General features: G+C 56.6%; 2 protein-coding genes across 4 annotated transcripts in view; one reads left to right on the top strand and one right to left on the bottom strand.

The window, feature by feature from the left end:
* Positions 1 to 821: 821 nt before the first annotated feature.
* On the top strand, positions 822 to 5,313 carry CBARP (CACN subunit beta associated regulatory protein; the record flags this gene model as incomplete). The annotated part of the gene is made up of 9 exons (XM_084276540.1): positions 822 to 869; positions 1,481 to 1,626; positions 1,750 to 1,811; positions 2,182 to 2,347; positions 2,430 to 2,604; positions 2,774 to 2,926; positions 3,286 to 3,493; positions 3,625 to 3,808; positions 4,128 to 5,313. The coding sequence occupies 9 exons, from the start codon at positions 822 to 824 to the stop codon at positions 5,311 to 5,313; spliced, it is 2,328 nt and encodes a 775-aa protein (XP_084132666.1).
* Positions 5,314 to 6,721: 1,408 nt separating this feature from the next.
* The window catches only part of STK11 (serine/threonine kinase 11), a 42,538-nt gene continuing 21,793 nt past the window's right edge, over positions 6,722 to 27,466 (bottom strand). Inside the window, exons 7-10 of one of the 3 annotated variants that reach the window (XM_084276214.1) lie at positions 23,907 to 23,964; positions 16,278 to 16,471; positions 8,886 to 9,120; positions 6,722 to 7,603 (exon numbers count right to left, since the gene is read on the bottom strand). In XM_084276214.1, coding sequence (XP_084132340.1) covers positions 8,912 to 9,120; positions 16,278 to 16,471; positions 23,907 to 23,964 — 461 coding nt within the window. In that variant the 3' untranslated portion in view covers positions 6,722 to 7,603; positions 8,886 to 8,911. Of the gene's footprint in view, positions 7,604 to 8,885; positions 9,121 to 16,277; positions 16,472 to 23,906; positions 23,965 to 27,466 lie in introns of those variants that run through there. The other 2 variants (XM_084276215.1, XM_084276216.1) reach the window with 2 other exon arrangements.

The raw sequence follows: 27,466 nt of genomic DNA, 5'->3' as shown, positions 1-27,466 counted from the left end.
AGAAGCGTCACCCGCCATGCTCCAGCGACACCCACGCCAGCACCGTTCGCGTGAGGTGTGGGGTGCCCATCTGCCACCCTTCCCTGCCCTGAGCGCTGCTCCCCTCGTGCTCCCATGGGCAGGGACCAGGCAGCCCAGACCCCCGGCAGCCCCATCCCCTCTGGCAGTGGGGGGTGGGGGCTGCGGTTTTGCCCCGTGGCTCCCTGGGGATGGCAACGGTGGGGCTGTGCGATGTCACCTCCTTCCCTCGAGCCATCCTGGGTGGACCCCCCCCCCCAGACCAAGGGCAGACCCCCCAGGCCAGGGACTGCCACCACTCCAGAGCTCTGGCTCCCTGCTGGCATGGGCAGCGTGGCCTCTCCGCACCCACTGCTGGTGTGGAGCACCATGGGCGCAGGGATGGGGGCTGTTCCCCACGCGAGCCCAGGGCTGGGTGCAGCACAGTAACGGTGCCCATGATCCCCAGGGGCTGGGGTCGAGGGGGCTCCCCGGAGAGGGGCAGTGGTCCTCCCTCCATCCCTCCTGACCACACCCTCCGCCCCTCCCTCCATCCTCCCTCCTGACCACACCCTCCCTCCATCCCGGTCCCTCCGGTCCCTCCCTCCATCCCTCCATCCCGGTCCCTCCCTCCCGGTCCCTCCATCTCTCCCTCCATCCCGGTCCCTCCCTCCCGGCAGCTCCGCACCGCGGTGCCGGGCAGGGCCCGGGGCCGGGCAGGAGCCGCCGCCGCCGCCGCCCCCCCGGCCCGGCCCCGCCGCCCCGGTCCGGTGCCTCCCTCCATCTCCCCCCCGCCCCAGGACGCGTTCGGGCCGGGACGGACCATGAGCGATGACCCGACGCCCTGGGACAACGCGACGGAGAGCAGCACGGTGAGCAGAGCCACCGCCCCCCCAGCCCTGCTGCCGTCCTCGGGGTGCCGGGCAGGGTGGGATGTGCATCCCGGCGTGGGGCAGTGCCAGGGGGCTGCGCAGCTGCCGTGGGACTGGGGTCTGCGCCTGGGTGCTCAGCTGTCACCTCCCTGTCGTCCACCTCATTCTGGCAGTCCTGGGGGTGGGTGACACCTCCCTGTGCCCTGCATGGCCCCCAGAGATGCTCCAGGTCCAGGGTGTCTAAGGGCTCCTGGGTGCTGTGGCTGCATCATCCTCTGTTCTGGGTGCTGCCGGCTGGAGGGGGGGGGTGCGAGCACTGACACCCCGTCTGGGGCAGGGCTGGGGTCCTGTCCCCGCTCCCACTCGGCGCGGGGGCCGCTGGCAGCTCAGCCCCCCCGGCTGCGGTTGCCTTGGTGAAGGCAGGTCCCTGGAGCCGGCAGCAGGCCCGGGGGTGGCGGGGGAGCGCGAGCGTCTCTGGGGAGCTCAGCATCAGCCTCGGCGCGGGAGGGGGGCTGCCCGGCACCCCGGTGAGGTAGGGCTTTGGGGGGTGGTGGAGGGGGGAGAGAGGCCGTGTTCCCCTCCAGCAGCTCAGCCCTCGCTGCCCTGCGCAGGTGGTGCCCGGCGAGGTGTCCCCCCAGGATGGGTACGTGCTGCTCCTCGCCCTGCTCTCCATCTTCATCGGCGGCACGCTGGTCCTGCTCTCCGGCATCCTGATCATCTGCCGCCGGTGCTGCGAGGCCGACCGCCGGCACTCCAGGTGAGGACAGGCTGTGGGGACAGGTGATACCGCTGTCCCTGGCACACGTGGCACTGCGCGAGGGGTCGGGGTGCTGGGGTGCCGGGGTGGGGCATGGCTGACCCCCTCCCCTTTCCCTTGCAGAGCCAGCGATGACCCTGAGAAAACCAACACCACCTACCTGGATGACTCGCAGCCAGCCCAGGGTGAGTGCCACGGTGGGGTGGGGACACTGCGGGGACCTGCCACACCGACTGACCACCAGTAATGCCACTGGACCCCGGCAGCCCCCACCTCACTCCCTTGGTGGGGGAGGTAAAGCAGCTCATGGTCCTTCCCCTCTCCTGGGTGTAGGCCCCAGCCGTGGGCAGGGATGGCTGCACGGCCCCCCATATCCCCCATTGCACTGGTGCCCCAAGTGCAGGAGCAGGACTGGCAGCCAGGAGCAGGGACCCACTGGGCTGGCATTGAGGCCCTAGCTGCAGCGAGTTTGCCAGGCCTCAGCTGGGGAAGCTGGCATGTGCTGCAGGGGGGAACCCTAGTTGCTGACACCCCCCCCCCCCTTCCTCCCCACAGATATCACCATCAAAGTGGAGGACCCCGACTGCCTGTCGTCCTCCAGCTACCGGGATGTGGAGAGCGAGCGGTTCCTGTCCTCCAGCTCCTCCACTGCCCGCCGCGTCTCCTTCAACGAGGCCGCGCTCTTCGAGCAGAGCAAGAAGACCCAGGAGAAGGGGCGGAGGTGAAGCACTGGACTAGACTGGGGGGACTGGAAGGGGGGGGTGTGACCGGGGCTGCCCCTCCTAACCCAGCGTGTTCGGCAGGTACACGCTGACAGAGGGGGACTTCCACCACCTGAAGAACGCCCGCCTGACCCACCTGCACCTTCCGCCGCCCGCCCTCAAGATCGTCACCATCCACGAGTGCGAGTCCAGCGAGAACAGCCTGGCCATGACACCCTGCCTGCCCCCTCCCAAGCCTGGCCTTGCCATCTTCCAGGTGAGCCCCCAGCACCCTGGGGGCACGGGGGTCCAGGTAACTGCTGGGCCTGGTGTGGGAGTCCCAGGGCAATGCTGGCTGCGGGGTAGGGGGGAGCCCCAGGCTGCGGGAAGCCCATCTCCATCCCTGAACCTTGTGCGAAGCCCCCTGAGCCCGCTCTGCCTCGCAGCCTCCTGCAGGGACCCTGCCCCAGCCCGCGCTCCCCAGCCACGCCATGTGCCCCAGCTCTGCCCTGCCTGGGGACACCTACAACTCCACGGTGGACACCAGCTTTGCTGAGGCCAGCCCGTCCGCCTCCTCCGACTCTGGGGAGAGCCCTTCGGTGAGTGCCGGGGTCAGGGGCTGGGACTGGGCAGGGGAAGGGGAGCTCCAGCCTTGGCAGCCTGCGTGGTCCCAGAGCCCCCTGATTCCCCCAGTGCAGAGCCAGCCTCTGTGTGTGTGTGTGTGTGTGTGATGTCATTCCCCCCCCCTCATCCCCAGTGCAGGGAGAGATGTGGGCATCCAGCTAGAAACTGGCTCTGCCCCCACCCTCCGCCTCGTCCCCTGCCCCGGGGGACATTCGTGCATCTGCTGCAGCCAAGCGGGGACAAAGGAGCCGAGCTGGGGCTGGGGGGGGGACTGGGGACCGAGGGGAGCACTGGGAGCCCATGGCACTCACTCCCCCGCCCTTCACCACTCCAGTTCACAGCAGCACCCAGGAGTGGGAAGGCAGCTGGGACGGGCAGTGCCGGTCCCGGGGAGCCCCCCCCGGCCCCCACCCAGGGCACCGTCCTGCAGTTCTTCACCCGCCTGCGCCGTCACGCCAGCCTGGATGGGGCCAGCCCCTACTTCAGGATCAAGAAGTGGAAGCTGGAGAGCACCCAGCGGGCATCCAGCCTGGACACAAGAGGTCGGGGGGGGGCACCGGGGTGGGGATGGGGGCACAGATCAACCAGGGGGGTGTGGGCATGGGGGAGAAATGCAGTGCCAGGAGGGGAGTGACCAACCCCCCTCCAGCCCTGTCCTGTAACCCCCCATCAGGGTCTCCCAAGCGGCGGCAGTTCCAGCGTCAGCGTGCGGCCAGTGAGAGCATGGACCAGGAGGACCGGGACCCCCACCAGACCGACATCATCCAGTACATCGCCCGCACGGATGACGTGGCTTTCCACCCCGCGGGCAGCCCCTTCCTGCCCTCCCCAGCCAGCCCCCCACCCTCTCTCGGCAGGTATTTTTCAGTAGATAGAGGGGATGGGGACGGGGGAGGTGGGCAGCGGGAAGGGGCCAAGGGACCCTGGGCTGCTCTGTGCATGGTGGGGGGTCCCGTCTTCACGTGGCTTTGGTGGGGGGAGGCTGTGGGTTGCCCGGGTCTGGGCAGAGGGACCTGGGTGATGCTGGAGAGGGTGTCCTTGGGCAGGGGCAGGGTGGTGGGGACAGCATGGGGGGGTCTGTGTGGCATCACGGCGAAGCCTGCGGGAGCTGGGTCGGTGTCGTTGCTCGCTGGGTCTGTGGGGGTTCCTGATGTGACACCAGGGTGCTGCCCGCAGGCTAGAGCCGGGCGAGGGGGGCGCGGGCAGCCCCGGTGAGGCTGGCGTCCCGGAGCAGCCCAGCGCCTACCATGACATCTGGAGCCTGCGCGCCTCGCTGGAGCTGTACGCCTCCTCCGAGCGGAGCAACGACCAGGACTCGGTGCGCAGTGACGGCGGGGACAGCGTCTCCTCTGCCGGCGGCATGCCCCCCTGCCCCTCCTCCTCCCTGGATGAGGCCGAAGGCCCCGACGAGAAGCTCTGGGGTCGGCCCAAGGCAGAGGATTCGGAGCCCGGCACACGCAAGCTGCTGCAGATGGACAGTGGCTACGCCTCTATCGAGGCGCCCAGCCGGGGGGGTGAGGAGGGGCCCCCCAAGGACCAGACGGCCTCAGAGAAGCGCATTTGCTTCACCAGCGCGGGACGGAAAGGCACCATCTTCGAGAGCTTTGAGGGCCGGGAGCCGGAGGAAGAAGAGGAGGAGGAGGAAGAGGAGGAGGAAGAGGAAGAAGAGGGGAGCACGGCCCGGGGTGCAGCAGGTGGAGTCCCCCCCCATCCCCACAGCCCCCTGGCCTGGTCTCCATATGGGCAGATGTTCCCAGGGCGCGACGCGCTGCCCCGGCGGGACTACAGCATCGACGAGAAGACGGACGCCCTGTTCAACGCCTTCGTGCGCCACGACCCCCAGTTCGACGAGTCGCCGCTGCGGGGGAAGCACCGCTCCCGCACCCACCTCCGCAAGCAGTGGCAGCACGCCAAGCAGTACAGCGACCCCGGCGTGCGCTACCCCGCGCTGGAGCGGCACCGCACGCCCTTGCGCCGCGGGGACAGTGCCAACTACCCCCTGGACGCCCGCTTCCACAGCCCCCTGCCCCGTATCGTCAGCGCTGGTGATGAGGAGGCGGCGGAGGCGGCCGATGGGGTCTCCCCTACCCCGGCGCTGCCCGATCCTGAGATCCAGGTGATCGTGGAGGAGCCCGGAGAGGTGGCCCCTGAGCCCAAGGTTGGCTCTGACCCCCCCGGGGAGGACGATTGCCCTGGCTCTGGGAGGTGTCTGGGGTTGGGCTCTGGGTCGGAGCTGATGGACAAGATCGCCGGCAGCCTGGAAGAGCGGCTCTACGGGCACTTGAGGAAAGTGGGAGAGAGCGCCGAGCCCACAGTGGCCGTGGCGGCCAGCGATGCCCCCCCTGACCACAGCCCTGTCTAGGCCCAGCGAGGGGGAGAGACCCCGGCACAGGGGGTCTCAGCTCCCATCAGGGTTCAGGGTTCCGTCCCCTCCTGCTGCCACTGGGGCGACCAGCCCGGTGCCCGTGGCGCCGTGGGAAGGGTGTCCCTGGCACAGGAAGGCCAGGAGGGTGCGTTGCGGGGGGTCCCTTGGCCATACCCCCCCTACACTGCAGGGGTCCGGTAGCGCGCCGAGCCCCCTCACTCCCAGGAGCGAGGTGCTGGCGGAGGACCCAGGACAGGGGTGCCCAGGGGTGCCCAGGGGTGCCCAGGGGATCGGGGCCCGGAGGTGGAGCAGAGTGTTGGCCGTGAGCTCAGTGCTGAGTGCCGCGGGCAGTGCCCCCGGCCCGGCCCTCACCGCAGGCAGAGCGCTGGAGCAGCTCCGTGCTCCCCTCACTCTCCGGTGTTCTACAAGCAATAACGCCTCCGGTCCACGCGAGGAGGGGGCCAGAGCTGGGCATCCTCCCCCCCAGGCTGCCTGGGGGATGCTGTGGTGCCACCCTGATGGGGGTTTGTGTGTGTGTGTGGGGAAGTTATTTGGGGAGGGAGAGTTGCCTCCTTGAGCCCATGATGCCCCAGTTCCCAGGGAGCCCAGGGCAGGAGGATGCTCAAGAGGCCCCAGGGGTGCAGGGGAGCTGTGGGTGCTGCAGCAGTACCCCGGGGAGGGGGGGGAAGCAGGATCAGCCCTGGGTGTCCCACTCCCCATCCCCTCTGCACAGGCGTACAGGGCGAGAGCAGAGTGTGGGGTCAGGCCAGCATGTGCCCTCCCCCACACCCCGCACCCACTCAGGTGTTCAGAGGGTACTTACTGGTTTTTACTGGGGTGGATGCTGGTGTGCCAGGGGAGGGAGAGGGGGAGGCTTTTTCTCAGCCATCTATTTCCAAGGATGGGAGGAAAAAAAGGAAAAAGAGGAAGAGCCCAAACTGCATTACCTGGGAGAGGGGGCAGTGGGGGTGGGGGGGTAAGTGTGGGGGGGAAGGGGCACAGTTGGGGCCCTGTGTGTTGTCATTCCCCCCCACCAGCACCCCAGTTGCATGCAAGTCAAGGGCCGGGCTGCTCCTTCCCTCGGCGAAGTCTCTGTCCAAAGCACTAACTCCATCTACAACTCAGCGTTTTTAAGTCTATAAACAAAGAAAAACAAACAAAAAAACCCCAAAACCCAACAACTGTGACTCCTCTGAGCTTCCTTCTTACCTTTCCCTCCTCTCCTTGTCAGTGTGTGTGTGTGTCCCAACCTCCTGGGTTTACCTGGGCTGGGGGTGTCCATTCCAACCCCCCCTCCCCATCCTTAAAAAGGAAAGCAGTGCAACCCCTTAAAGGAGTGAGGTTGGCCCAACCCAACCACCCCTTTATCCTGCTTGGAGCAGGAGGAAGGACATGAAACCCACCGTGCTGTTTTCACTTTATTTTTTTTTTCTTTAAAAAAAAAAAAAAAGGGGGGAAAAAATAAAGGGAAAAAAAAAAGGAAAAAGGAAAAAGGGAAAAGAAAAGAGACGCCGCACGCACCCGTTCCCTTTCCGAGCCCTTTTACAGCATGCAGGTTTAATAAGAGTTTCACTTTTGTCTTAATACCTGTTGGGTTTTTTTGTTTTTTGTTTTTTTTCTGGTTTTTGGGGGGTGTTTTTGGGTGGGGTTTTTTTTTTTTTTTCCTCCTCTGGTTTATTTTAAACACATGACGATGTGTAGGAATCTCTAAATATACTGCAAATATAAACAACAACAACAGAAAGAGAAAAAAAAAAACAAACCAACCCCCAAGAAGAGGAAAATATATAATATATACCAGTAGTCTAAAACATAAAGTGCACGGCAATGGCTTTGCACGACTTCTACACAGCCAGGGGGGGGAACGACACGGCTGGGCCCGGCGTGGAGAGGGTCCCATAGCCCCCCCCTTCCTCCCCCCAAACTCCTCCACCGTTTCCCCGCCCCCAGCTCTGCTCAGCCCACCCTTCCCATCGCAAAATGAAACCCAGAATCAGTGTCTTGATTGGCAAAGAGTGATTGGGGAGGAGGGGCAGCATCTTCGCAGCCAGAGGATTCATCTGCCAAGGTTGGGAGCGGGGTCTGGTCACCATCAGGTTCTGGTGGTTCCTGGCGTTGGCCGGAGGGGGTTTGGTGGGGGGGGTGTCGCAGGGAAGAGGTGGGGGGTGGGTTCCTTGGTTGGTTTCCTCTGGTTTCTTTTTGGATTGCAAGCACAGTCCGCTCCCAGGAGAGAGGCAGAGATGGGCGAAGATGGGGGGACGCAGGCGGGCCCGGCCCTGGGGCGCTGCTGGGGGGAGAAGGGAGAGAAGGGGGGTTAGTGGGGGGTAGTGCTGGTCTGGGGGTGCGAAGCTCCGTGCCCGGCCCCTGTTGTGCTCTCCCTGCTCCAGGTCTCCCAGATGAAGCTGTGTGGGTGGGACGAGAGGGTTGGGGCTCCAACACCTGAGGGGAAAAGGCTGTTGGGGAACATCACTGCTCCCTGGGAGCGTGTTGGGGTCAGGGGGTCTGGCTAAGGGGGCAAGATGGGGCGATCCCAAACTCCAGCCGGCCCCGCAGCGCTGGCGGGACGGGGAGCAGAGGCACCGACCCCAACCAGGCTCCAGCAGTGGGACAGACCCTCTCCCTGCCCAAGCAGCCAGTGCAGAGCTGGGCACCCAAGGGAGCGGGACAGGGCGAGAGGAGCAGCAGCTCCCCGGGGAGCCCCGGATCCGAAGCGGCTCTTTGCTTGCGATGCAGTGACTCCCCGTGCAGGTGACTCACTCCCAGCCATGAATTAAAGATGAAAGCAGCTACCGGGCGAGCGGGGCTGACAGCTGCGGGGGGAGGAACAGGCTTTTATTTCTGGCTTTTTTCACACCACAAAGCTGGTCGTGATCCAAACAGATAACGGAGCCTCAGCCCCACAGAGCGCCGTGACGAGCGCAAGCGTGAGGCCGGGGGTGGATGAGCTGAATATGAGTCATTGCTGGCTCACTTATGAATGAGGGGTGGGACGGGGAAGGGAGAGAGGGGGAGACGGGGCTGCGGCGCCCAGGGAAGAGCGGGAAGGAGGAATGGGAGAAGCAGGGAGAGCTGCTTGGCTTCCACACCAAGAGGAAGAGGCTCGGGCACAGCAGTGACCTGTCCGTGGGTGACAGGGTCACCTCTGGAAATGTCCCGATACTCATCCTGGCCCCTCCACATCCCAGAGGATTTGTGGTGCCCCCAGTTAGAGTGACTGAGAGCAGCAGGGAACAGAGCTGGGGATATGATGATGATGATTCTGGTGCCAGGGAAAGGGGTTGTCCTGATGCAGCCTGAAGGGCAGACAGGGTTGCACTGGCAGCTCTCGGCTGCAGCTTGCAGGGATAGAGTGGAGCAGGCAGGCAGCAGCGCAGAGCACAGGGACTGGGAGGGGGCAGGGGGGTCTCATCACTGGTCTCTGCCACCCCAACACCGCAGGGGACATCGGCACAGGGACGCTCAGGGCCCAACCTCTCCCGTCTCCACACTCAGGACCACCCAACGCCCCTTCTAGCTCCCTCCTGCTGCCCGCTGTCAGGGCAGGCCTGGATGTGCCCCCCACCACGTACCTGTGTGGAGCTGGGGGGCTCCTGCCTCACTGCTGCTTGCAGGTGGAGAGCTTGCGGATCTTGCTGCTGGCGGAGCAGGCCTTGCGGGAGGGGTTGGAAGAGGCGCTCGCCCGCCGCTCTGCCTTGGATTTGGTGCTCAGCTGTCCCGTCTCCGTCCCGTTCATGCACACGGCCTTGGGCAGCCCTTTGCCGCGGCTCTGCCCGTTCTGCCCTGCCTCCTCCTCAAGCACCTGTCCTGCAAGGGAAGGGAGATGGTGAGGCAGAGGAGGGCACGGCCCTGAGCATCGCTTCGGCCAAGGAGCGACCCTTCCCCATGCTGTCCCAAGGGATGGCAGAGCCCTGAGGCCACAGGAGAGGGGGGATGTGTGAGGCAGGACCCTGAGACTGCATCCCCCTCCCACCGCACGCTGGTTTCACTTCCATCTCCCCAACACCCCAGAGAGAAGAAAACCTGAGGGAACGAGCAAGAGCGTGGGCACAGCCAGGCCAGACCTCGAGAACATCCACCCCCTCCTCCCTGGGCAGCTGTCAGAGCCCACCCTGCACCCCCAGGCTCCTGGTCAGAGGGTAGCCGTGGAGGAAGTCACTCCTCCTCCTCCTCCCGAGGGCTTGAGGCCCAGCTCCATCCACACCCCCACCCCACACAGTATCCTGGGCCTTCACACCTCTTTGCTTCCCTGTGGGGGCACAGCCATGGCTGGTGGGGGCCATGGTGCAGAGTGGGTCAGGCGTGCCCCCATCCCCAGCCGGATCATCCAGGCAGGAGCCACCCAGCCCAGCCCCTTAGCCCTGGCTCGGTGTGGCAGAGGAGCCATTCCCAGAGGCACCTGCTCACTGCCACAGCTGGATGAGGCTGGGGTCACATCCCTTCATCATGGAGCAACAAAGGGACCCCCCACCCCAGCACAGCCTGGAGCAGGAGGGGATGCATCCGCAGCTCAGCGTGCTCCCAGGGGTAATGCAGCACAGCACCCAGCCGGACATGGAGCTGGAGAGAGGATTCATCAGGCTCCCGGCTCCCCCCCCACCGGATCCAGCCGAGGCAATTTCCTTCCATCGGGAACGTCACGCTCCAGGGCCCTTCAGTTATGACTCAGAGGTTTGAGTGGAAGCGAAGGCTGTAAGACGATTATGTATAATTTTCTTTAAAGGATGCTCAATCCTTTCTCCGCCAAGGCCGAGCGGCACGTCATCTCTCTGTACGTGCGCCAACGATCACCCCACGGCTGAGCTCGGGGAGGAGGGGGACGCAGCGGGGATGGGGGCCCTGGGAGAGACGTTTCTCCTCTGGAGGAGGAGATGGGGGTCCAGCTCACAGCCCTGCACTCTGCTTCACCTCGCTGCTGCATCCTTCCCGGGTACCGCTGCGGGGCTACCTTGAGAGACTGACCCTGTCGATTCATCTACAGATCAAAGCAGGCAGGTCTTTAAGCTGGTCAGCGGCACTCCCAGCTTGCTCAGTGCTGGGAAGCACCTTCCTGGGGCTGTGGTTTGGATTCTGGCATACCAGAGCCAGGACAGAACAGGGCAAGGGGCTGCTGGAACAGGAGGGCAAGACAGACATCCCTGCGGCAGGGCTGCTCCGGGTTCCAAGTGTGATGGTGCCGGTGAGCTGCCCCACGCACCCCTCCCTGTGAGGGCTGTGCTGAGCCCTGACCCAGCTCCCAGGCCTGCCTTGCTGCTGCTTACCTGAGCGCTTCTGCCTTGCCAGGGCAAGGATCGGCGTGCCGGGGACGGCAGCTGGCTTTGTGCAGCCAAGCCCATCACTGCTGGAGCCGGTGGCCAGCCTGGCGCCTCCCGAGAAGCGCAGCCCCAGCTCGCTGCCCAGGAGGCACCTCGGGGATCTGGTCTTACCTCAGACCTTCTGAAAACGCTCAGCCAGCCAAGAGGCTTGGGAGCACAAAGGGGTGACTCCAGCTCTGCCTGGCTCATGGACCTGCTATGGAGCTGGCCAGCCTCCTGAGGAGGAGGACCGGCTAGCAGCTGTGGGGTCTGAGCTCTGGAGCCCCTCCAGAAGAGCCCAGAGCTCCTCCGGGCATGGGGCTCTTCCAGGGAGCAGCGCAGCCATGGGGTAGGCTGCAAGCCCCTCTCCTGGCCATGCCCCCATCCCAGAACTCAGGGGTTTGCCTCTTCTCCCTCCATCCCAAGCACACGTCTGCAGAACCTCAAACAACCCCACTCAGAGCAAAGCGAACCCTTCTCCTTCCCCTCCCTCAGCTGAACTCAGGCCAAATCCATTAACATTTCTGACTGGGGAGGGGAAAAAAAACCCCAACCCCCATCCAAACAGCTCATTTGTCTTTTGTGTGACTCTTCCCTCTCCCTCCTCCCGCCCTGCTTCCAAAGCAGGGTCCCAGGAGTCTATTATGGATACCAAGGAGGGAGGGCGAATTGTGAGCTAATTTTACCTCCTTCACCAATGACAGTTGCTGACGTTCAAATTAATGAAAATAAAAATCCAACATGGGATGAAGTCTTGGCAACTGTCTGCCCACGCGGAAGCCGGTGACCCAGCGCTGTGTCTGCTCCAACAGCTCCATCCCACCTCCCCATCGCCGGCTGAGCGCTGCTATAAATACAATGAACCAAAGGAGGGCTGGGAGAGGCGTTGGGAACGCGCCCCTGTGTCCGTCCTTGCCACCTCTCACATTCCTTAATGGCTCCATCCAGCTCATTCAGGCACAAAAAAAAGGGTTTCCGAATAAAACCATGAAGAGCTTTTGAATTGCTGGGTGTGTGTTTGTCAGGAGAACACGTGTGATTTGAGGCTGGAAATGCACCTTTTCAAGTGCCTCCCCGGTCCTGGCTCTGTTTTCCAGCCTCCAGCTTGAATGTTAAGGGAGGAAAGCAAGAAATCCCTCTTCCCAGCAGAGGAAAGGGTTAAAGGGGAGGGGAGGGGGAAGGGGGGTGGGTGGAAAAAGCAGAGCACAGCCTTCTAGATCTGAAAGGCAGCACAAAAGCCACAAGCAAGATGCTTGCATCCATTTAGTGCATATGCTGCCTCTCTGCTCCTGGCCAGGATGCTGGTCACGTGCCCAGCGCCACAGCTACTCCCGGCTCTTCCCTGGGCTGAGCTGTTTAACACCGATTGAACCAGGGGCACAGAGCGTTTCCAGCTCTCTCCAGAGCTGCATAAATCTTTAAATAACCCTTTAAAAAAAAAATGAAAGCACATTCTCAAAGCCCCTTCTTCTTCTGAAGAAGGCGAGATTTAATGAGGTTCCCTCTTTTCCTCTCCCAAATTGAACACCCACTCCCACCTATGAGTCACTTGTGCTCTGGCTGCCCGGCAGAGCCACAACTCCATCAATCAGTCAGTTACAAGGGGTTTGGGGGGTGTTTAATTTTTATTTTAAGATGGTGTCGCTGCTAGAAATGTAACACTTGGATGGAGCTAGGTGAGTTCAAAAGGATCCCACAGGAAGACTCAGGGAAATTAAAAATAATAAAATGACCATTAATTCCCTGTGGAAGCTGCCCCCACCCCCTGGTGCCTCTGCAAATGCTGGGTCACCCTGTACCTGCGCTGGGCTCCCTCCTCCAACCTGCTCCTCATGAGCATCACACTTTTGGTGAGGGGATCTCTGTCTGTCACGAACATCCAACCTTCACATCCCACCTCAACAGCGTCAAAAGGGGAAGGAGGGGCTGGGAACAGCCTTGTTTTCAGGGATCCTTACAAGCCCTGGGCAGCTTGGCCCCCGGCACAGCCTGTTCAGAAGTTGTGGGGTAAAGAGAAGGATCCCCACGCCCCAGTTCTTGGCTGTTCTGTGCTAAGTCCTCATGGAAACAGGTCCTGCCACAGCTGGGCACAAGCTGGACCTAGTTGCTGTCCTTTCTAGAGTGAGCCAAGCCAGATGCTTTTTTTCTGGGGGAGAAGATAGTGTTCCACACTCAAAGATGTTCCCAAATCAAGGGTGGTAACGAGCCACGTGGGTTTAGACTCAACAACCATCCTAAGCCAGGGCCCTGTGGATAGCGGCGGCTGCTCGGGAGCATCACAAGCACATCCACAGTAGGGAAATCTTCCTCCAGATGGTTCCCTGGGGACTTCCTGAGCCCAGGCTCACATCTGGGCTGCTGTTTAACAGCCCCAAAGAATCCACCCTTCATGGATGCATCACAGTGGCCGACACTGCCAGAGCCTAACACCCAAGTGCTGGGAGGGCAGAGGACACTCAGGCTGGTGACATCAGCGCTTTGTTTCACTAACAGCAATTTATTTGGCTCCTCTAAGCAGTTAAGCAACAACTCTTGAAATAACAGACAGGTTAAACCTTGTTAAACCAGAATCATGTCCAGCCCACCCACCCCAGGTAACTGTAATGTGGGAAGGGTCGCTCTGCAGGGCCACAATGAACCATTAGGTCTCTGATTCCCCCCCCCATCCCTGAAACAGCACAAATTACAAATGAGAACTTAACAAAAAATTAATAAAACCTTCCAGTAATTTGCCTGTCATCTGCTGAAGTGACAGCTCTTATTTGGGTTTAAATACTGCTGTTTGCATCGGGAGTGTATAATAGCTGATATTACAGTGCTGGAGATGCTCTCCCACCATCAGTCACCTGCCTGGGTGTGGGGGTACACCCAGCACTGCCAGCAGCTGCAGGGCTGGAGGAGCTGTGGCATGGCCAGGCTCTGCCCAGGCTCTGCCCAGGCTCCTGGGCACAGTGGGGCAGCAGGGCTGCCCAAGGGCTGGGGTCAGACCCTGACATGTGGGCACAGCACTTACACCCAACTGGGTGCAGGAGGTACTGGCACCCCAAAGCTGCACCTGGCACCTTCTGCTGCTGTTCCTCAGAGGAAGGGCAGAGTGTGGCGGTGTTTTTCCAGGCACAGGTGGTAAGGTGGGACACCCAGCTGCAGGGCTGAAGGCTGGAGACCCTCAGTGACAAGCAGGAGAGGCAGCTCCGTGCCGCGCCTGCGGGACACGCGCTCACAGCGCGGTGGAAGCCCAGACTTCCAGGTTTCAATCCCACTGAAAGGCTTACAGGGGACAGCACACAGGCTGATCCCCACTGGAGAAGTGAAAGGGAAACAAAACGTTTGAACAAGAGCAAGAGCAGAGGGGAATTCACCTCCTGTACAGACCCATTGGTGGGGAAGGTCTGTAGGGAAGGCTAACCCGCTCTGAATGGGCTCACAAACCACCTTCCTCTGCAGTGTGCTGAACCCCTATAGCTCCCCTTTGCTTAAAAACAAAGCCAAAACCTACAGAATGACCCCTTGCATAGCAAAGGCCTCTGCTTTCTAAACAGAACCACTGTCCTGGAGATAGGCAGGAGCCTGCTGAAGACTGGGGGAATCAAGGAGATGATCCTGCCCTTTGCAGCTGCTGCCACGAGCTCAAGGCAGGGAAGCCAGAGAGGGCAGCAGCTTTGGGGCTGCAGCTAAGTGCCATGCTCCTCTTCCATGCCTGTGGCTGATGGGAACACAGCTTCCTCTGCAAACAGCTTGCCATGGCTGCTCACTGCTCTGCTCTGTCCTCTAAGCCCTGCCTCAGCCTCCTTCTCTGCAGCTGGGAAAGCACAGGGAAGCAACACAGTGCTGTTAGACAATGCACATGTGTCTCCTCTGCTCTGCCACCACAGGAGCAGGAGCAGACCCAAAGCCATAGGATGGTCAGTGCCAAGGGTGACAGATCTGCTCTCAGAGGTTATCTGCTCGGGACCCTGGCCCCAGGGCAGGCAGGGGCACATGGACCAGCCTCACCTTCCTTCTGCTTCTTGGAGCCCATGGGGAAGGGAAGCTATAAAGAGAGGAAGGGAAGCAAGCCATGCTTGCTGTGGATTTCCAAGCCTGGCTGCCTGCGACAGTGCTTCCAGCTTAGAAACTGAGAAAGGCCCAACCAAGCAAGGCTGTGATTCAGTGAGCATGCTGCATGTTTTAGAGGATCCCTCCTTTCCAAAAGGCTCCTCTAAGCAGCCTGACTGGTCAGGCTCCAGCACAGAAGCCTGTGGTACATCAGAGCAAAGGACAGAGCTCTGCAGGTCACCCAGCTGGCACTGGGACATCAGCTCGATTAGAAAAGGTTATAAATTACCCGACTGTCCCCAGTGAATCAGCACTTGGAAATAGATGGATCTCACTTTGATGAGCCTCCCTTCTTCTTGGCAGGCTCCACCTCCAACCCTCCTCCGTATGTGTTTGGTGGAACATCTGAGCAGCCACCCTGTTGGGGACTGTCACCAAGGATGTCACCTGGTGTGGAGCGACACTCTGGCTTAGCAAGCCGTGCTGGAAGCAGCCTCTGCCTACCCTGCCTAGGAAGCCAACCTTCCTTTGAGCTGCTGCCCAAATAAGTTTTAAGCATTGGGTACAATTTGAGGCTTATTACAGTTCTTCCTCCTTCCACGACAGTGCTTCAAACAAGCTGTTTCTGCCTAACCAGGAAACCAGGAGAAGACCAAGACCTTCACGTGCCTTGGTAAAACCAGACCTTGCTTTACTCCAGCCCATGGAAACCCACCCAGCTCCAGTACCAAAACTAAAGCCATCTGGTTAGTCCCGAGCTCCAGAAACCAGAACCTTCTCCATCACAAAGCAAGGTCAGCTGTGGGTACCTCTAATCACACTGTAATCAGCATCCCTACAAACAGCACATGAAACCTTCCCTCTGAAACAATTCAACTGGGCTGGAGCAATTTAGGGACTCTCAGTGCATCAGTGCAGGCCTCAAGGTGAGGATTAACTGATGCCTTGGTCACACAGCTCTGTGCCTGCAGCAGCTGTGATGCTGAGTGGCCACTGCCTCTAGTCTCCCCACAGACATGTCTGTCAGCCTTCTGCTCGCCACCGACACGGCTTAAGGGTACAGAGAGGCCAAGGCAGCAAAGCTGCTGGGGTACCACAGCTTTGGGAGTACTGCACAGTCAAACCCACACACAGCCCTGTCCTTCCAGCTGCTTGCCTTAAACCTACAGCAATTCCCTAATACTAAAGGAAGCAATTCTGCAAGGAGACAGTTACCAAGACTAGAGCAGGACAAAGGTCTAGGTAAGGCTAAAAGCACCCTTCTTCCCCAGATGTGCCATCTACTCTGAACACTGAGTCATTTTAGGGCTCTGCCCCATCTTGGCCTAGCAGAAGTGGCCAGAAGAATTGAGTGTGCTAAGGAGAGTCAGGCTGGAGCAAGCTGACTTGGGTCAAGGAAGGGGAATTGGCATGTGGGTCCCACATGGGAACAGGCACCCTGGCTGATCCAACCAAGGCATCCAGAGCAGCCTGGCATGCTTACTACGTGTCACTTAATAATCAGTAGGCTCCTTCTCTGCTGAAAGGATTGTTCAGACCTCAGGGCTTTTCCTAAAAAGCTTTAAACAGCACCCTCACCCCCCGGCCAAAAGAAGCCACCTCCACCTTACCCATCCCAGCATCATTCTCTCCTACCTGGTACTGTGAAGTCCTGAGTGTAGATGATATCATCTTCCATGTCATACAAGTCATCATCTTCTTCCTCATTGTAGCCATGCAGATCTTCCAGATAAGGCACCGCCGTCATACTCCTCCACCTGTCCTTTGTTTCTGGGCTGGGAGGTATGGGTACCAGAGCCTCTGCCTGAGCGTGTTTCTTCCGAAACCAACTGCAAAGAGCCCAAGAACAGAGTTTCATCAGTACAGCTGCCCTATTCAGGAGGCATGGAGAAAGCCTCAACACTATGAGAAGGTCCCATTCCACCCCTGTACTCAAAGGCATGTGCAGTTTGTTTATGGAAAACTTCCTAGCTGGTTTTATGCCACCATAGGTAGTTTAGGGTTTTTTTTTAGCGTGTAATAACCAAGAGAGATGAACACTGGGAAAGGCCAACGTGGCTGACAACGCTGCAGAGATGCCAGCAGCTGTGTATGCTGCTCCATGAGGTGCTTGGTCAGCTGCAGGAAGGAGCTCTGTGAGCTGCTGGCACACTGATGTCTGCTGCAAGACACACTAGTGTGCTGGATGCCTATGGAAGCGCAACTCGGGGCTGGGAGACAGCCTGTGGGAATGTTTTCTCCATCAGCAGCTCAAGCCCAAGCTACCTACTTATAAACGTAAATCAGAACGTGTCATTAGAGCTGCTGGAGCTCCCGAGTTCTAGTGCCAAAGGCAGCAGCAAAGAAGAAACTCCTGGCCTGAAGTTGAGGCCCATTCAGCACAAGACAACAAGGAAAGCCTGAGGAGAGCAGTACTTCCTTGCACGCTCCTTTAATAGGCAGTTTGCAACAAGACCCCAGGAAAAATGCTTATCCTTTATCTTTTTATCCCAGCTTGGTCCCAAGGGACCATTAAAACCAGTTGCCTTAGTGCTGCCATCTGCCCAGCAAAGGATATCAGTTCTGAAAGCCGTCCTTAATCCGATCAAGAACCCCAAAGGCTTGTGCCACACCAACATCTCCATACAGGCAGCCTCTCACTGTCCTATCCTGCTTTCATCGTGGGGCTCTAACACCAGACTGCCTCTGGGACACCTCTTGGCACCAGACATGGTCACCAAAAGCTCCCTGTAAGTCCTGCTGGAGCCCCAGCACCCCTCAGGACCTTCTCACAACGGGTGCAGGAAGAATTCTTGTCACATACAAGTCACCACATCAGCTGTGCTCCTGTGGTCACCTTGCTGCATGTTTCAGAGATGCCTCTTACCTGTGCAAAGGGACCTGCAGAGTCTTTCACAGCAGGAGCAGCCTAGAAAGGTGAAGCCTTTTTATTTTTTTAAGCCCTTCCCAAATTTACTTCAGGCTACAAACAGCTGCTGCTTTAGGAAGCAACTGGAGATCTCTGAAAACACACCTCAAAAGCAGAACAAGATGGAAACTCATCTCTTCAGGGCATATTTGCTTCTTGGCCCAAAGACTGCTGCCCTACACGAGCACTTTCCCCTCCATAGTTTGCAGGGGCACCCAGGAACTTCTGGTTCATCACCACTGGGGAGGGCCTGAAGCCACTCGCCAAAGAGCTCTTATAAACCTGAGCTGCCATCTGGTTTGTATCACTCCTGTTCCAAAATCATCTTAGGAAGCAAGGGTTGCATGAACCTCCTGCACAGAAGAGACGTAATTACCATTCTGTTCTGGTCTTAACGCTGTTTTGACAGCAGGTCTGGGGAAAAAAAAAAAAAGCAGCACTCTAACAAAACTCTCCAGCAAAAGCAAGGAGGTAGGAGATAAAGGAAAATCCTGGGACAACGAGCTAGGAGTCATAGGAGGAGGTGGCACTGCTGCAGTGAGGTCAGATGTCATCCCAGCTACTGCACTACCAGGAGGCTGGTGTGTCTGACAAACCAGGTTCTGGCTAAATTTTAGCCCAGCCTGTGGCTGGCTTCCTTGGCAACACAGAGGGCATTCCCAACCCCATCGTTTGATTTCCTTTCCTTGGGAGACTGTTTTCATCAAGGAAGCGACTGCCAAGGCAGCAAAGACTGATCAGGCCCAGGGGGAGCACCCAGCACAGGAACAGAGACCCAACACAGGCTCCACTGGTTTTGCCAGGGGCAATGAGCTGGAGGGACCTAAGGGGAAGGGAATAAACGGGACCAACGGGATGAGAACAACTGCTGTTAAAAGGGTATTGTGAAGGGATGAAATCTAGAGCAACTGGTGTTTATGTTTTGCTGTGTTTCAGCTCTGCCTCTTTCTTTCCTTCTGTCCTACTTAGCAGGGGAGTAAAAATAGGTTTTTATTAACAGCAGAAACCTGAATCACTGTACTCCAGTCATAATGCTTCCATCCTCTGGGAGGTGATTTCAAATACTTGCATATGCATATATGGTAATGAGGAGAGAGTGAGAAGAGAAATTCATTGAAGTTCTAAGAAAATCAAAGACCTCTTGGAAGGAGCCTCAAGCAATTCTGTATGGAGTAGCAGATATTTCCTGGCAAGCAATTTTCCATCAGGGACAGAGATACTGCCTTCTGCACCGATGCTCAGTGTCTCTAGTGAAGGTTTGCTCTTCACCTGAGGACTGCTGGCTCCATCAAACCCCCAGATCTGGTTCAAGGAAGTACTGGCCACTGAGCTGGAAAGGGGGTATGCTCCCACGGTGGAACCTCCACCACTCAGTGATAGATGAGACCACTTCATTCCTCAGTCTGCCTTCCCCCCTGACCCCAGCACGCAGGCTGGGCTAGCACAGTGCCCTATTTCACCATTACTCCCAGTTTCACCAATACCTTCCAAGCCAACCACCCTGGTGCAAACGCAGCTGTTTACCCGGTGCTCACAGGCTGCTGCTTTTCAGAGCTAAGGGAAAAGAAAAGCTCCTGCAGGTCTCCAAAGTGCCCCTGGCCCAGAATGTTCCCTGGAAGAGGCAGATTCCTCTCTGCTCTGTGAAACAGTTCTTAGCCACGCTTGCTGGAGAAGGGCTGGGAGGAGGGAGGGGTAAGATCATTTCTCAGTACTTTGCAAGCTTGTGGAGAAAGCCTGTGAAGCACAGGAACTCCAGGCAGCAGCAGCATGAGTATTAATTGTGATCCTGCCAGTTAAGAAGCGGTGTCCAGACGGGTTGCTATAATCTACAGGGAGATAAGGCAGTAAGGGTCAAGGACTGAATGAAAAAAGGGAATCTGGGTCGACCAACGCTTAATGAGCCCGTCTGGTTTGCAGCTTCCGAGCTCGAATTTTACATCAGAAGTCATCGCTCTGCTCTTTTCAAGTTTGGGGATAAGCAAGGTTAAAATAAGAATCAGTAAGCACAGCTGCAGCTTCCAAATACTCACAGCTAATTCCCTTCCCATTCTAGGTCACGAATATTCCAGTTTGCCTGGTGTGTATATGGAGAATTTTCTCTGAAACCAGACGTGGCTGCAGATCGCCACCAAGGATGGGTTCTGAATGCTTCTCCCAGGATACTGGGCAAGGGCTTTGAGCTTGCCAGGAGGTCACCAGCACCACAAGAAACCACTACCAGCATTCCAGTTTGATTCAGCCCTCTTGCAGACAGAGGTGGAAGGCACCCAGCAGCATGCCCTGGGGAAAGGCCAGCGATGAATACATCGGGCATCCCTGCAGCCGCTGCTCCAGCTCAAGCAGACATCTCTTGATGCCACAGAAGTCAGGGTCATATAAAAATAGATATGAGTAGGAAAGAAGCGATTCTCCCCCAGGGCCAAAAGGTGCAGCTCAGACTCCTGCAGGAGAGGTGTTTGTGCACAGATGGAGACTCACATTCCTTCAGCACGCCAGGCACAGGCACTATGAAACCCATGTGCAGACTGTGGGTAGAGACACCAAGGAGTCCTGCCCTATGCCTCCCGAAGGGAAAGGAAGCAGAGCCAGGTGCTTCATCAGGAAAGGAAAGGAAAAGAGCTTCTGTGCATGTTTCAGTGAGGAGAGATTCATCTGTAGTAAGGATGGGAGAAGCCCATGAGTATACGTGCTGTAAAGCACTGGTTTCCCAGTAAAGGGAAACCCCCCCCTCGCTCCTGCAAACTTGGGCAGAGAAGTCAAGGAGGACACTCAGCATCTGCCAAGGAATCCACAGTGGCAACACAAGGAGGGCTGCAGGGCAGAGCACCCAGCAGTTTCTCTCCAACCCTTCCAGAGGATGCTGAGGCAGGCACAAGCACCTGGGAGGGTGGCACAGAGGAGACACTAGCCCAGTGGGTTAATTTGCACCGCCACTAATCAAAGGTGGAAGTGCCTTCCCTTTCTGGCTATAAACTCTTGCAATCGTATCTATGACTGAACAAATTAAGTGTGACACTTCTGGAGAAGGAAGGCGAGATGGTTGCCTTGGAAACAAGGGACAGAGGTAGAATTCTGCATCCACTTCATCACTTTAAGTGCTGCAGCGGGGTCAGGGAATTAGTTACAAAATGCAGCGTACGAGCATTAAGCCCTTCAGCAAAAACAGGGGGTAGAGAGGAGATGAATAATCTCCAGGGAGCAGGCTGCTAACTCTGGCTCTCAGCAGCTTTTCTTCACTGCCCTGTGCCCCTCCCCACCCCCCCCAGAGTACAAAATATATACACAGGGGTGAACTAAAAGTGTCAGTTATCCATCGGTCATCATCCTAATCTGGGTCCTTCTGGGAAGGGCAGGTTTCGAGGCTTGCTCATTGTTATGCAGGGGTCAGCTTTGGGCTGTCCATAAACTCTTAGATGTCTGGCTGAGAGAGTTTTAATTCATTTCAATTTACAGCTCACAGGTCTGTGCTGCACAGGCTGCCCTGGCTTGGAAAGCCTTTGAAAGCAAAGCAGGGAATTTAGCTTGGTCCTGCTGAAGTAAAATGAAGTGCAGGAATGGGAGTTTGATGCAAGGGTCCAGCTATGGAGGTATCAAACTCTGCAGACTCTTCACACAGGGCTGCAGCTAAGGGGGTAGGGGGGGAAGTATTTGGAGTAGCTGACAAGAATAAAGGGAGGAATTACCATTGCTGGACCATAAACATGTGCCTGGCTGCCTGCTCCGCCTCCTGAAGCTCCGCTGCTGTGGGGAGTGATGCTCAGTACTTCCTCAGGGGCTCCCCTGACCTGCTGAATCTCAGCTGTCTCTACAAGCAAGTCACCAGTACCACTAACACAAAGAGCAGCACAGAAAGGCACCAGGTAGTTCTGGTCTGTGCCCGTATCCCTTGTGGCAGCGCAGCCCAGGGCTGGCCCTGATGTTTCTACAGTGTAGTTCCTGTGCATCAACACAGGTTTTTGTGGGAGGAGCATAAAGTCAACCCAAAATCATTAATGGCTATTACTCCCCCCCCCACCTCCCCAAATCTAAGGATTCTAGAAATCAAGTCTTTTCTTACTAAAATGCTTTCCAACCCCCCTCTGACAGTATCTGAATGGCTACCTGCTGTCCTTCTGACTGCTACAGTCCATTTAAAAGCTATAAAAAAAAAAAATCAGGGTCAGGTTAAGCTTCTCTTCTATTCAAAGAAAAGCCAGGAGAACCAAGCACTGGGTTCTTTAGCACAACGCTGCTCCACAAAAAGGAGATGGACAGACACATCCAAAGCCAAGGCTGCCAGCTCTGCTGTGCTTGATGTAATTATTAGGATGCCACAGCAGGAGGAAGGAGGCAATTACTAATAGGGGAGAAAAGCCTGTTAAGAAGCACTGGCTAAGCTCACAGCAAACTAATGAGAGACTAAGCCTTGGAAACGCTCCTCCGTTTGCAGGTAGAGTCTTTCTGCAGCCCCTCCTGGTGCTGGGAGATGAAAAGCCTCCCCTCACCAGCAGCCCTGCCCAATTTGAGGTCTGTGGCTGCCCTCTGCGCCAGCGGCACGTTCCAGTTCCTCCCACTGTCTAACTACAGGCAGGGTCTCTAGAGAAACCATTCTGCTTCCAGCTGGGCAAAGCTGACACAAAAACTCACTGCCACCCGGGAGAAGTAGAAAATTGAGCACACAGAGCTGGATAACTAGCTCAAATACCTAGCAGGTACCATGCCAGCACCAGCTACGCTGCCCGAGCTCTGGGGCAGCTCACTGCAGCTTTTGGGCTGCAGGAGAAAGCCCAAAAGCTTTCTCTCAGCCCTCCTGGTACAGTCCATAGACTGAATTCCTGCCATGCTTCCTCGTAGTGCTTACCAACAAAGCATTGGTTTGATGGCATGGCAGGCTGGTGGCCTCAGGACAAGCTGTAAGGAGCAGAAGCACTTCATTGCAGACCACAAAAGCACACAGTGCTCTGCTGTCTGGCTTGAAGCACTCTACTCCTCAGTGGAAGATGGGAGGACAGCGGGTAACAGTGGGAGCTATTGTTTCCAAGCCCAGCTCTGTGTGGCGCAGGGAAGAGGCCAGCCCCAAGCAGCCTCTGGTAGGGAGGCATGTGTGGGGAAAAGGCAGCTCCAGAAAGCAAATGCCTGCTCCCCTCACCTCCCAGACCCAGTGAAACAACCAACGCGCAGTTCTTGGCTGCTGATTAAGACAGTCAGCCTGGCTGCTTCATTAATTGCCTGGGCAGCTACACCAGGACCCCCCCTGTTCCCTGCCCAGCCTCTCTGATCTTCACCAGGGGCCAGGGGGCAGCTGCCCCTCCGCAGAACGTGTCTGTCGGGTTGTCTGTCCTGCGGCTCCCGCAGATGCTTCCCCATCCCATCACACCTCCCAGGCACCGCGGGCTGACAGGCTGACAGCGCACAGCCACCACTGCTGGCTTTTATCCCAGAGACACAAGACAACCGTGCTCTTCCTGCCCACAGGCAGCACGGAGCCGGCCCATCACCTTCCAGGATGGGAAGCTTGTTAAAACAGGGCTTCCCAAAAAGCTTTCTGGGCAAGCTTGCAGGCAGGACCTCTGCCGAGCAGCTGCAGTCCAGCAGGCAGCTCTGCGTGTCCTCAGAAGCACTTCCTATTCAAATAGGAGATAAGCTAATGCAGCCTCCGCGATGAAGCATCCTTATGATGCTTTTTGTTCTTGTACTTTTATCCGCCCAGGAAATCTCTGCTCAGAGGCAGCATGTTCAAACAGAGCCTTGAAAAAAAAAAAAACCAAACCTTTCAGAGATAACGGGGCCTTTCCCCCCCCACCCCACCCCCAGACAATGGCAAGGATAAAGGGGGAGGATATGGGGGAGGGAAGAGTATGACATTAAAGAGAAAGGAAAAAAAAATAATCATTTCCTATTGTCCTGGAGCGCTTCCCCACATACTGATTCCATATGGAGCAAATACCAGGGGATATTTCTGTCACCAGCCTGTCCAGAAAACCAGAGCTAACACACGTTACTAAACAGACCCAGCTCACTAACCCAGCTCTAAGGAACCCCTGTTCTGTTCCATTAGTGCTAGCTGACCTCTAGAAGACAAAAAAAAGCCTCATCCAGAACCCTTAATTATCAAGAACCAGTCATGCTGGAAGCATTTTCAACATATTCATTATTTACTGGTTAGCAATTCAAATGCTTTAACCGGATGCTCTAATAGGAGGGGAAAAAAAAGCCAAGTAGAGGTTGCCAGAGCTCCAGCAGAGCTGGAGGAAGGATATCTAGTGACTTCCATGTGTCTGCTGTCAAAAGGAAAAATGAGTTGAGAGCAATAGCACAGGTACATTAGCATAAGAAGCAGAAAGAGAATGACTAATAGGAAGAAGCTGAACACTCACTTGTGCTGCCTTATCTGCTGTATTGAAAATCTCTTGGCTGGGTCGTATTCAAGCATCCCTGAAAAGAAGGAAAAAAAGTCCAGGTGTGATCACAGATGCTCTCAGCCAAGTCGAAGACAGGAAGCATAAAGCTCTGCCCTTCCCTCCCACCTCCCTCCCCCCAGACAGAGACCGGTGTGCCCAGTCCTCTGGGCAGCTTAGGGAGCCTTTACCTCCAGCAAGAACCTGCTGCAGCGGTCACAGGACGTTCAGCACAAAACCCCAAGTCTGTTGCTGACTACTTGGTCAACTCTGTTCCTCAGTTTCCCCACTTCAGAATGGATACAACCTTTCCCTCCCTCACACTGTGTGAGGACAGAGGCTTGTACAACCCTGGATTGTATATCCAAGCATGTCTCCAGACAAAGGACATCAAGACTTAGCATTTCATCAGATACTGCTATTGAGTTTTCCCCATGGAAGAGCCAAAGCCCTAGGCACAGCATATATCCAGCTGCTCAGCATCCCAAAAACTCCAGTCTAGTGAAATGCTGTTCTGGAAGCACAGCTGGGGAGAACTGACAACACTCAATCCTACCGTCCATCCTTCTGCCCTAGCCAGGAGTTTGGTTTCTGGCATGATCTGCTAAGATAACTGGGGTGGAGGTGAGAAGAAGAGTAGCTTATCTGTATCCTCTCTAGGAGAGAGGGACATGGGTTCCTTAGACTCCTGAGATGCCCACTCTGATCCTCTGTTTGTAGAAAGCTTCACAACTCAACCCAAGGGAAGCAGCCAATTTTCCCTGTTCTTCAGAAATTAGGCAACAGAGCCTAACAAGTCACATCCAGCAGCATCCAAGATACTCTCCAGTGAAACTCCAAAAATATATTCATCACTGAATGGCCATAAAGTCTCTCTGCTGCACATTGCAAGGAGTTTTGCTGTTACTGGATGGCACCACCTTGTTGCTCTTGAAGCACTAGCACTGTCAAATCTTGCACAGGTAGCAAGAGAGTGAGGTTTAGGAAAGAGGTGAGAAGACAGGAGAACCCTGTCTCCAACAACCAGAAGAAAAGAAAGGTTGGGAAGCAGAACAGACTGTAAAGTGGGACTTAAGGAAGTTGGGACAAAGAGCAAACAGTGCAGAGTGCTGAGAGCCAGCACAAGGACACAGCGAAAACACGAGGATGGCAGATATGTTTGGATGGATGCTTAAGGAGAAAGGGCTGGAAAAAAGACCTTGTAGCTTGAGTAAGAAGCTGCAAGGGCTTTGCAGATGGATTTCTGCAACACTGTTGAATGAAAGCAGCAGAGAGAAAAATCATCAACAGCACATGTGAGAACAACAGCTGGTCCAGGAGGTCTTCCCTGTCAGTTCATCCTGGATCCCCTCACTAACAGTAATTAACGAGAGCAGAGAAAAGGTATAGCACAGAAGGGCTGAAGTTATTTTCCCCTCCAGAAACCAAGCTACACTTTACCATGGTGATTTGTACAGGTTTATCAGTGCTGATGACAGCACTAATAGCTTTAAGGCCGATGGGGTCACCACTGATCCCCGTGACATCGCTATGAAGTAGGTTAAAGCAGGACAGCAAGACCTCTCCAGGCTAGAGAAGGTCAAGTGCAGCACAAAGCATCTGGTTTCACACACTCAGGCAGGAGAGTCTTCTGAGCTCTGTAGATGGGAGTGAAAGAAACTGATACCTCCCTTGCTGGCTCCTGCTCCAGAGCTCTAAACCTCTGCTGGGGTGTCTCCCCACCCCGAACCCGCTGAAGCCCTATAAACACACAGCATCTGTCCAGGCTGCAGCTACAGACCAAACCTGCGTGTGGCAGGAGATGATTGATGCCAGCGGTGCTGCCAAGAGCTGAACAGCTCAGCTCCCAGCTCTGCTGCTGAGAACATGCTGAACAGGGATTTTTTGAGAGGGGCTCACAGCAGGGGTGAGAGGAGGGAAGATACAGGTGAGCCTCCTTCAGTGGGGGGGATCTGACCCCGAATCCTGCCGTCCTGCTACAAACCTCCTAATACAGGTAGATGCTTTTGCAGGGCTGCTTTGGAGTGGTTTCCTCAGCTGAGCTGCTGTTAGCAAAAGGACACTAGAGAAAGGCCAGAGAGTGCTGCAGAACAAACTCCCTCACTGTTAAAAAATATGTTACTGGTGTAACACCGAACACAGCCTTTACCAGGGATGTTCCCAACACAGGGGCCCTTGCAACATGTGTTCCTCCTTCCTCCTGTGCTCCAGTGTGTATGCACAGTCCCTGCCGCCTCCTGGGAGTCCCAGAGCAGCTGAGGGTGGAAGGGGCCTCTGGAGACCCCCCCCAATAGCTCCCAGTGGGGACAGCCTGCCCCAGACTGTGTCTGGGTGGGTTTGGAATGTCTCAAAGGATGGACCACCACCCAACCCCATCCCCGATGCTCAGCCACCCCTGCAGAAAAGGAGCTCTCACATTCAAACGTAATTTCAACTCACCTTACAAGAAAAGAAATAATTGGGAAACAAGATTGGAAGGGGATTCAGAGGAAAAAATCCCACACCTAATTAAATGACCTATTAATAACATTATTAGGCAGTCGCTTCACAGCTGAGCTGCCCAAATGTGTTGGCTTTTTATTTTTTAAAGAAATAGGACTGCAAAGACATCTTTCACAATGTCTAGGGGACACCAAGCAACTGCTGGCTAGGTTATCTTATGAATATCACCAGAAACAGGTAAGGCAGGACACCACCCCACCCCTCCAACTTATTTGAAGACCACGTTTCCAACTGATTCTGGAACCCAGTGTCTTCAAGTTGGGGGTACATTTCTGCACACCCATGCAGGTACAGCTAGAAACTCTTCAGTGGGAGTGTCCTGAAGCTCCAGCACTTCCACTTTGGGATGAGGCTCACTGGGGCACTGCAGAAGAGGGCCAGAGCACCCTCATAAGCAGCTCACAGTGACCAAAGGAAGAAAATAAACATAGAATCATAGAACCACAGAATGCTTTGGCCTGGAAGCGACCTCAAAGATCATCTAGTTCCAACCCCTCTGCCACGGCCAGGGACACCCTTACTAGCCCAGGTTGCCCAAAGCCCCATCCAGCCTGGCCTTGAACACCTCCAGGGATGGGGCTTCCACAACCCCTCCGGGCAGCCTATGCCTGGGCCTCACCGCCCTCTGAGTAAAGAATTTCTTTCTAACATCTAATCATGCAGTAATTCAAGCCCAGTTGAAGGAATGACCAGGCTACCAAAGTCATTTCAAGCACAAGATGAAACTGGTGCAAGCAGAGGCTAAAGGTCTATGGTAGGTTATCCAGTTATACCAGCACCAGTTGCAAGTAGCTACGGTGCAGAGCGCTTCGTTGTTCTCGAGGACTTAAAAGACATCAAGTTGCTAATGGAGCAAAAAGAATATTGAATGAAAGAGGATGTATCTTGGGGAGTGTTTGAAAGAAAACGGAAGGTCCAATGGTGGAAAATGTACATTCATGAGCTGAGCTCTGTGACTCACTCGTGGCAGCGCTGTGGCTGAAGTCCTGTACCGAAGAGAGACTTCGTCAAGACAAAACATCATGTACTATTCACCA

Source organism: Gallinula chloropus, assembly GCF_964237585.1.
Source record: "Gallinula chloropus genome assembly, chromosome: 28".
NCBI lineage: Eukaryota > Metazoa > Chordata > Aves > Gruiformes > Rallidae > Gallinula > Gallinula chloropus.
Note: the sequence above shows the minus strand (reverse complement) of the source record. Positions and strands in the feature narration are given on the sequence as shown.